Raw genomic sequence first — 10779 nt, 5'->3', positions numbered from 1 at the left:
TTAGATCAACAATAATTTTCTCGAGAACCAGGGTGTTTGTATCTAACTTGGCCATTTCTTGTAATTCATCAACTACCTTTGCCAGGTGACTTTCTACTCTTTTCTTCTTTCTAGCTCTTTAGACATTTCTTGTACTTGTTTGATGGCTTTTCCATATATTTCTTTCACTCTAGTTATGAGCTTGAAGCATCTTCTATCATTTTATTTATCCAAGCTTCAATCATCATACTATGTGACTTGTGTTTGTTTACTCTTTCAACAACAACATGATCAAGAATACCAGCAGGGCCCACTAAAGCTGGTGAAGTAACTACTACCTTTGTATTAGAAGAATCACTAATTGAATTGATGTAAGATGCCAAAATTTAAACTTGCTTTTTGAGTTGCTCCTTGGATCTTTTATCTTTCCTCACTCCTTGTAACTTTTGGGCAATAGTCACTTCAACATTCTGAAAGTATCTTTTTGTAGTAGATGGACCAAGATCAACCTTATCCAGAATGAAATCTGACTCGGATACTTCATCAGTATTCTTTTCAATTATGGGCTTGGCTATTTCTATGCATACATTTCCTAAAATTTTATTAATGGCCAACCTGGACATCACTTTAGTCTTTTTCACTTTAGGTGGCTTCTGAAGGAAACTAGAGATTACATCAAATGGAGGTGGGATCATCTGAATAACTTTCTTCTTCTTTTGGAGATTGGTTTGGAACCATGAATGTGTAGTATCTAGAAGTGAAACTTGCATGTCACCTATTATATTTTCAGCAATCATCATTAAATCTTCTGAATTAGATAATTGAGTATCCAACTATGTGATGTCTATTAATGATATCTCAGGAGGAGTGAGTCTTGAATGAGGAATTACTATTTCATGAAAGGATGTAACTAGGATGTGTTGTTCAATAGTTTGAGGAGTTCTTTCATCCTTCTCATTAGGTTCATTTCCTTTCTGATTCACTCTAGTAGATTTACCTTTCATTTTTTTCCTTCTTCTTTTGACTATAAACTTAGCTACCTGCTTTAGATCTTCATCTTGATCTAGAGCACTCCTATCCAATTGTTGTAATTTCTAACTAGAAGTTGCCTCTAATGACATTCAAGATGATTATCCTTGATTATCTATTTTCTCTTTACTTTTAAATTCACTAGTCACTTTTTTTGCTTTAATTTTACTGACCCAATCTCTTGTTCTTTTAAGGACATAGGTAGTTCTTTCTTTTAGGCTTTTTAACTCCTAAACTGACCAATCAATAGGAGGAAGATCTAGTAATTCAATTTTCTCATAGTAGAAGGGTTCAACCAAGGAAACTTCAAAATCATTTATACCTATCACACCAATATCCACCTTGAAGTCTATCATTTGGCTTATAGTAAGCCACATCCAATCTCTCTTCCTAACTTCAAAATCATTTTTGCAATCCTCCCAAAAGTCCTCTAGAGCAAGAAAGTGACCGAGGCTAGGGTTTAGCTGTAACTCATTAACTGCATAGCCTTTACTATCATAAGGGAAATGCATAGTATACTTGGATACAAATTAATTGTGGCAATGAATATCTCTATGTTCTTTGTATCTGATGTAGTCTCATAGCTATAATATCTAATGTTGATAGGGAAATGTATTTCATCTATTCTTCTATTCTTGCTAAGTTTATTGATTTGACTAATCTGCTTGCACATTTCAATCAAGAGCAATTTATCATCAACAAACCTAGGTAGCATTAGGGGATACTTATCATAGGAAACTAATTTGATATAAGTGAACTTCAAAAACTATACGAAAAAATTTCCATAGTTTTATACTTCCATTGCTACTTCCACTGAAATTTTGAGTCCCATGTTTCCCTGAATTTATCTTACAGTCAACATTGTGAACACATCATTCGCCCTTTGAAAATGATGCAAGCTATTGTCATACTATATCTAAGGGAGATCGTTGTAAATAATAGTTGTATCATCATATATACCTTTCGAGTGAAACCCTAGCCAACTTTTAGTGCTTGCAATAATGTAGAAAAGGTACTAAGTCACAAAAATAATCATTTTCTTGGAGTTCTATGAGATACCTATCTAGTGAGTCACTAATAATTTCAGCGCAATCAATGTGTTGCTTCCCTTCATAGACCATGTTAATAAATAGGAATATCCAACCTTCAAACTCATGTGAATCCTGAAGTCCTATTATTCAATTTAATAGAGTTACCATGTTTGCTACATCTTCCTTTAACAATGATCTATAGATGGATTTGGCTAGTTGAGATTTCTCTTTCCTTGATTGCAAGAGAAATGACCTAGCAATAGTGTTCAGACATTGAGTTTGATTTTTCATATAGTACTCCTTGACGGTTCTCAAACTAATGTTCGCATATTGCACTCTGGTAGGTAATCAAAAGGAAATAGCAATAGAAACAAGATCCAAAGGGACAATCACTTTATTATTTGATGAAATGACTTCCCTACTATTTATATGATAGGCCTTCATGCATTCCAACACTAGATCAAGACACTACACTAAGATGTGGTGCCCTCTTGCTCAAGCTAGGTCACTTTCCAATATCTTTTAAGCTAAAGGAGTCATGTCCTTGCTCTCAAGAGATGATAAAAAATTTTAAAGGAAAAAAATTCCTTAAATTGTATCACTAATGTCGAGAAGTGTACTTTTTAAAATGGGAGCATAATCTGGCCTTTGATATTTGTATTTCATGGTTCGGCTGTTGATCTTCCTGTTGATTACTTTAAATGTTTTCAATTTCCTCAATGTACTTTGCAAATTAGAGACTTCACAAAACTTATTTAGAGACACTCAAACATCTACTCCATTTGAAAACTCATCCATCAATTCCCATATACTACTATGTAAAAGTGTCGGAGCTAGCTCCAATATTTGGTTCTAATGCTTTAAATAACTTTTTATGTATTTGATCAACACATCATTTGAAGCAACATATATATAGAACTCTGTCTTGATACCTATCTAATTATCAAGTTAATTCACAAAACCACGAGTTGAGGGAAGCTTGCCATTTGGTCAAATAGTTTGATCACATTCTAAATGCTCATTCCATCAAACCAATCAAATCTAGTCTGAGGACTATGGTGTCTACAGGAGCTTTTTGTTAAATGAATCAGTGTTCATTCTTGATGCATCTGCATTGAGTGTTGTGGATTGGGAGATGTAGGGAGAACTGCAGCCGAGAGTATGGATGTTTCTCCAAATAGCTCACGTGTTTTGACATGTATACACCTTCTAATAAAATGTAGTCACATACAACGAAACACAGATGATCTGTTGCATCCACCTCTATTCTAAATACTCTGGCGTTGACCACATGGGTTGTCGCATTGGTGGTGAAAGCTATTACTAGCTTCTTTACTTCTTCACGTCAATCTAAGACTTAGGAAGCATGTGCTTGGATGATACTATATTTTATTCAAAACTCAAAAATTTTGTCACATGCAGCTTGAACTATCTGATAAAACTCATTTTTCAGGATATGGCAAAGCTAAGCCAATACATAAAACAATTTAGAGACTTTGTATTTGTTAATTATGAATGCTGCTATCTCCTACATAGAAGTGGATGAAGGCAATTCTGGTAGTCAATGTTTCTAGAGCATTTGATCAAACACTTTTTGTGTTTTCATCCATTAAGCTTTACATTCCCATTGTGATCATGTATGTGAGAAACTTGCAAGGTCTCAATCTAGAAGCACTCTATATCTAATCTTTATTTGATCACCAATATTGCTCTTTATTTTAAAAGAAAAAATCCAATTAGAAATGCATCGTACTCCCTAATTTTCATCCTTCTATGGGATGTTATTATTTATCACCTCTATTTGTGTGGAATGTCCAATCATGCTGGGGAGTGTACGACATGTTCTTTGAAACTTCAAATTTTCTATTTTAGGTGCTGAGACTATTATGTTAGATAAATTACATGCTTAAATTTCTAGTTATTAACTCTATGTTTGAATGCCCTTCAACTCTTGGAAACCCAAACACAATTTTCATTGCTTCTACCTTTCATTTCCTTCACCTTTATCATTTGAAAGGTTAGTAATTGTCTTAAAAACACATATTCTGGACTTGAATATTAACCTCTTTTTGAAAGGTTAATGGTTAATGGTCAATGGTTATGTTGGGAATACATGTTTTGCCCCCAAACCTTAACCTTCTTAAAATGTTAATTTTTGCAAACTTATCTTAGCCTTTTGATAGAGAGGTTAATGGTTAAGATTTTGAGGTGAAATATGTATTTTAGCAATTGATCTTAACTATTTTTTAGAGGTTAATGGTTAATGATGAAATTGAAAATACCTATTTTTGGTTCCTTCATAAACCTGCAACAACTTTGGACTCGAAAGCTTGATTTTGAAAATTCAAAGTGTTGGATGAAACTGAGAATGAGCCAAAGATATTGAAGGGGAAATTTTCTCAAAAAAATTGAGAGGAAATGACTATTTTAATGCTTGAAACAAGGCATATTTTGAAAGTAACCATACCATCAAAGAGGTAGGAATTGAGGCAATTTTAATATTCGAGTAACAAACATACATATATCATCATTAAAATAATGATAAACACATGTAATAACTAAGTAACTCAACACATATATCAACTGAGTATGAAATAACATCCAATCAAATTCAGTAACTAAGTACCGCTAATCATAAAATATAATTAAAAAATTTCCCTAAAAGAATCTAATCTAACAATACAATCATAAAAATAAACTAGAGGAAGATATTACATCCACTCCCCCTAGACTTAGGCTTACTGTTGGAATTCTACAAGAATCCAACACTACAATTCAAGAAGTGAACTAGGGGTAGGCATTACACTCCATATATTCCAAACCAAATATTTAATTAAAATATGATAGAATTGAGCTAAAAGTATTTTAATTGTGTATCTATTCTAATGGTAGTGATGGAAGTTCTTGATTTGATACCCAATTGATTTAATATCTACAATTATTGACTTAATATCCTTAATTTTCAAAACATTGCACCAATTATTATATGATTTAAAAGCTTTTAGTAAAACAATGAATACCCATAATTGAATGAAATGTTCCCTTAGTTATAAAAAAAAAACTAGGATTGTGATGCCACATCAGCTGTTTAAATATAAGTATTCTTTTTGCAGGCATTAGCTAATCTCCAGACAAAATGCACCAAATACAAAAAGAAAAAAAGTCAAACATGATTTTTTTTAGATTCACAAAAACATAGCCAAATTTTCTCAAAAATTTTGTCGTTTTTGATATGAAGATCAAGTGCTGAAAATTTCAAAAAATTCATTCTGTTTTCATTTTTCTGAAATTTAGTCAATGGTGTAATTTGTAGGGAGGATAGCCGCATCCCTTTTTGCATGACTATTGGTCTAACTTTTTATTTGGATTGTTTTTCCATCTTAGTAAAAAAATATGCTAATGTGAAATGATAATGTGGATATGAAATTTCCACATAAAATTGTGAGTCCTCCCCCTAAGGTGAAAGAAGGGAGAAGAGTTTGCAATAATATGTGTATTAGATTTTTAGTACCAAAGTTCTATGCCATTGATCTAAGTGATAATTTTCTTGTAACCCATCTCCTTTGGTTGGAGAAGGCTAAGCAAGACTAGACTTGTTGGAGACATTGAGTAAGCCTCCACTCACAATATCCCAACCAAAACAACTACATTGACACATAGCTACACTTGCCAGATTTAGAATCTAGGTTGCCCAAACTCACCATTAGACTAGAAGTGACACAACCTATGTTGGCTTTCTTGGTTTTTCTTAACAGTTTATGTGGGAACATAACAAACACATATGCAATAGCCAACTTTCCTATTTGTCTCGTCTATTCTCAAATTTTCTCAAATATATGAGGCCTACCTTCTTGTGAAAAATCAACAAAGAATTTATCACAATTGAAATGAGGAGCCCTCATGTCCTACAATGTAGGTGCACAAGCATGTTCAAGGTGTGAATGGTGGGTTTTAAGTCACATTCTATCATCTCATCATAGAGTTTAGCAACTTCATCTGGTTTATATAGATCTTCTGTGACACTGATTAAAGCATTGTACATCTGGTTGTCATGAGGAATCCCAAATTTGTACTATTCCATCAAAAGAAATATATGCACTTCTTTTAGTTTCATCTTTCTACTAGCTGCACAATATTTGATGGCAAATTTATCTATTTTGACAAAACATTATATTTGTGGAAATTATATTTAAATTCTAAATTCAAAGTAGAAGAAATCTTCTCCATTATTATTATATTTATTTTGTGATGTTTGAAGTTCTATTTAAGAATTAATTTTAAATTATTTTAATAAGATATTATTAAATTGGAAGATATATTATTATGTTTTGAACTTGTCTAATCCTATAATAGTTTCTTCCACTTAATCAAACAAAGTTTAGATAAAAAGCTAATATTAGCTTTAATATATATATATATATAATTTAATTTGATTCTTTTATTGTATTTCACCAGATATTTTTATCAATATATTATTTTTAAAAATTAAAGAATCTACTTGTTGATATATTCTTTAAATATAATTTTATTATATCTATCTTTAAAAATAATTTATAACTTATTGATCCTTGTTATGTTTAGTATAAAAACAATCTTAATATAATAAAAGTAGTAAAAAATATAATATAATTTTTCAATGCAATTGATATTTTAAAACTAGTGAGATCGATTAAAAACAAGGGAGCACTTGTGCCAAAGTTCTTGCCTTCATGATTTTATGGTTGATTGAAGTAGGTTTTGATTAAAATATAATGTATTTAATCTAATAAATATAATAAATAAATAGTAATGAAAAATATAATATTATAGTGTTAAACTAAATTAAATTACAGAGTATAGTTAGTATATTATTATTATCAAATGATATAACTGCAATGATATATATTAATTACAACAATAAAAGAATATATAAATAAACATTATAGTATCATGCTAAATTAAAATCAGATGACATCGTAAAGAACATTTATCATACGAAAGATATTTCTGAACTAATTATATATATAAGATATAAAGAAAAATCTATAAATTTTTTTTAAAAGAGTTAAATGGATTAAACTATATTTGATTAAAATATCTATATTTGAAAAACATTTTACAAATTAAAAAATAAACATCAATTAAAAATATCTATAATTTTTTTTTAAAAGAGTTAAATGGATTAAACTCTATATTTGAATAACATTTTACAAATTAGTAAAATAAACATCAATAAAAAATGATTCTCTTTTTTAAAGTTTATCCACTTGTCACAAACGTGGAAAAGATAAAATTGAAATTAATGCATTCATTAATAGATATAAGAAAAATGATTTTTTTTTGAAAAGTTTATCCACTTGTCACAAATGTGAAAAATATAAAGCTGCAATAACAGAGGTGTTGTCTTGAAGAAAATTGAATTTATTCATAGAGGTGTTGTCTTGAAGAAAATTGAAGAATATTTAATATAAAAACTATGAAAATTTAATTTAATTTTTCAACGCAACTCATATTTCTAAAAATAGTGAGATCGATTAAAAATATTCAGAACATCAGACGTATTCTATATTTGGAACATCTTTTTAAAAAGTGAGCAAATATAGAAAAAATCACGAGGTATCAAGGCACTTTTTGCTCGGTATATATATAACATCGCATATGCTGGGAAATCTATTTGTTTGAGACGTTACAGCTATGCTCTTTGTTTCGAATTCACGTGAGCACTGGTAAGATCAAGATTATTTGAGAATCGTTTCAGCAGTGTATACAAATGATGGAGTATTTTAGTGTAATTCCAGAAGAGTTGGTAAGGGAAATCTTAATGAGAGTGCCGTTTGCATCTCACGGAAGAATGAAGGAAGTATGTAAGAGTTGGAAGAGACTGCTGGAAAACTCAGAGTTTTACGAAGACAGGAGGAGTCGTGGGAGGTCCGAAGAGTTGATATGTTTGATTGAGAATGTTCGCATAACTACATTTGACCCCGTTAACCAGTTATGGGGAAGACTGCCTCCCGTCCCTACCCAATTTGAATTCGACACATTCTCCAAGTGTGTTTGTGTGAAGCATAAACTGGTTTTATTAGGGTTAAGATATGAGAGCTGCAGAGTGGGTTCAAAGAGGAAGAGAATATCAAACATGACTGTTTTGGTCTTTGATTTTGTGTCTTTCCAGTGGAGCAAAGGTGCAGATGCGCCCACCACAGAGATCATGTTTGACTTTGCGTGCTGTGCATCTCCTGAGGGAGATGAGATTTATATTGCAGGAGGAAGACAATGTGATTGGAAGAGTACGAGCCAGGCCGCAGTTTACAACGTGGAGAGAGATGAGTGGAAGCTTCTTCCCAACATGCTTCAAAAGGAGTGGCTGTGTTCCTCGGTTTTTATAAAAGGAATGCTGTATGTTGTCAGCTTGTTTGATGAGGAGCTTCAGCGCTTCGATCCAGAAAGAGGAGTTTGGTCCACTTTGCCAAACGTCTGGTTTATTCCAGATTGTCTGCATCCCATTGTGGCCGCATTTGGGCGTCTGTATTGCTTCTACTGGGATGCTGTGGCACAATTTGACTCTACACAGAATTTGTGGGCGGAAGTTGATGGGCTTCCTCAGCCGCTTGACAGGGTTGATGCTGCAGTGTTTGGGGATGATGGGATTTGCTTGAGTGGGATTGAATCGGACACCAAAGATAAAGTTTTCTACATGTATTACCCCCCACTGGAAACAGGGGTTAACACAGGGAGATGTGTTTCTGTTGAGATGCCTCAATACTTGTCCCACAGCAAGATCGAATATTTGGCCACTGTCATGATTTGATTCTGATGCTGAGAGGGGAAACTATTATTTAGTAATTGAAAGTCTTTTCAATATATTTAGTACTTGTACTTGAATAATTTTAAAAAAAATACTCAAAACATGTGTCATCTACAGCGTTACATTTCAAAATTAAGAATCAATGTCTATATTTAAAAGCATGCCTATATTTAGAGTCAATGATATTCTACTTCAATATTTATAACTTATGAAAAATAATTTAATACGAGTTGCAATTTATTTGTGCAGAGTGTAACAGCAGAATTGGTTGGTAATGGAGTATTTTGAGGTAATTCGAGAAGATTTGGTGAGAAAGATCTTAATGAAAACGTCTTGTGAATCTCCCGCCATTCTGAAGACAGTTTGTAAAAATTGGAAGTCCGTACTGGAAAATCCCAAGTTTTATGAGGAAAGATTGAGCAAGCGTGGGTCTAAGGAGTTGATATGTTTGCTTGGAAATGTAGGTCCTCTGGTAACTATATACAACCCCATTAACAAATCATGGAAAACACTCCCTCCAGTCCCTACCCAATTTCAATTCTACTCATTTTCCAAATGTATCTGCGTTAAATAGAAACTGGTTTTATTAGATTCATATGAGCACTACAAGTAAACTGCAGGTTTGAAGCACAAAAGACTGGCGAGAAATTACAGGGCCATTTTGATCTTTGATTTTGTGTCTTGTAAATGGCGGAAAGGTGCAGATATATTGCAAGAGGAAGATTTTGCATGTTGTGCATCTTCTCATGAAGGACTGATTTACATTGCAGGAGGAAGAATGAATGGTGAAATCACAAGCCAGGCTGCAGTTTACAATGTGGAGAGAGATGAGTGGAGGCTTCTTCCCAATATGCTTCAAAAGGATTGGTTGTGTTACTCTATTTTTATGGAAAACATGATGTATGTCATGAGAACATATCATCAGGAGCTTCAGCGATTTGATCCAGAAAGAGAAGTTTGGTCCACTTTGCCCAACATCTGGTTTGTTGAAGATTGTGTTGAGCGCATTGTGCCTGCATTTGGGCGTTTGTATTGCTTTCAGTGGGATGTTGTGACTGAATATGACTCGGTAGAGAATGTGTGGAAGATTGTTGACGATCTTCCTGAGCTTCTTGACAGAATTGATGTTGCAGTGTGTGGGGATGGGATTTTCTTGAGCGGGCTTCAATCGGGCACCAACAATGCAGTTTTCTATATCTACCAACCTCCATTAGAAACAGAAAAAGAAAAAGAAATAGGGGCGGAACTGAAGAGACGGATATGGGTCTCTGTTGAGAAGCCTCCACAATTTTCCAATATTGATAGGATCAAATCTATGTCCACTGTGATTGTGATTGTTTGATTGGGGTTTTTCCGAAATTGGTTGTGGTTTTTCATTTGCTGTAAAAATCTGAACTTTTCATTGATTTTGAGAAGACTGACACATAGTTGTTTCGGTTCGCTTTGTTTGTTTTAAAACAAATTTCTCTGATCAGGTTTTTTTTTCAAATTGATTTTTATTTTATTGGGCTCTTCAAATTCATTGTTGTATTGTGGCTTTTCATTGGCTATGAAGAACTAATCTCCAAAAAACTCACCTCCAAATAGTTTACTCACAATATTCATATGCATTAATCAACATTCGTGAATAAAGCTTCCAACATGTGCATAATGCACTCCTTCATATATTCCTTTTTCGTGGCTCCCCCTTAACAAAGTATCATAAAACAGATCAATGTCCTTATTCACCTTAAAATTTACCTCTATTGCTAAGGCCACGTGGAGTTGCATCACAAAAAATATTGCCTTCACCAACTATACCATGTGATGACAAACTATCAAATAATAGCAAGCATATATGCTTTTTTAGGTCTCAGCTAGAACATTACTATTATTAACCCCTACAACCTTTCTCATACTGACATCATTATTGGCCTGGGAAATATCTATTATAACTCTCATACCTTTTCTTGTATT

The 10779-nt window shown here is 32.8% G+C and overlaps 2 protein-coding genes across 2 annotated transcripts; both read left to right on the top strand.

Moving 5' to 3' along the window:
- The first annotated feature begins 7788 nt into the window (after nt 1-7788).
- LOC149576255 (F-box/kelch-repeat protein At1g80440-like) lies at nt 7789-8826 on the top strand. The gene has a single exon (XM_089813550.1). The coding sequence runs from the start codon at nt 7789-7791 to the stop codon at nt 8824-8826; it is 1038 nt and encodes a 345-aa protein (XP_089669676.1).
- A 271-nt stretch (nt 8827-9097) lies between these two features.
- LOC149576254 (F-box/kelch-repeat protein At2g44130-like) lies at nt 9098-10165 on the top strand. Its single transcript, XM_089794129.1, has 2 exons — nt 9098-9269; nt 9444-10165. Exons 1-2 carry the CDS (start codon nt 9098-9100, stop codon nt 10163-10165), a joined length of 894 nt encoding a protein of 297 aa, XP_089650255.1.
- The last annotated feature ends 614 nt before the right edge of the window (nt 10166-10779 follow it).

Source organism: Cupressus sempervirens, chromosome 1 (assembly GCF_028749045.1).
Source record: "Cupressus sempervirens isolate cs-2001-9-10 chromosome 1, ASM2874904v1, whole genome shotgun sequence".
NCBI lineage: Eukaryota > Viridiplantae > Streptophyta > Pinopsida > Cupressales > Cupressaceae > Cupressus > Cupressus sempervirens.
The sequence above is the reverse complement of the archived record's forward strand: the minus strand, read 5'-3'. Positions and strand labels throughout refer to the sequence as shown.

Coding starts and splice junctions, on each gene's coding strand:
- LOC149576255 (XM_089813550.1), top strand. CDS start 7,789: ATGATGGAGTATTTTAGTGTAATTCCAGAAGAGTTGGTAAGGGAAATC.
- LOC149576254 (XM_089794129.1), top strand. CDS start 9,098: ATGGAGTATTTTGAGGTAATTCGAGAAGATTTGGTGAGAAAGATCTTA. Junction 9,270..9,443: donor TGGGTCTAAGGAGTTGATAT/GTTTGCTTGGAA, acceptor AGTAAACTGCAG/GTTTGAAGCACAAAAGACTG.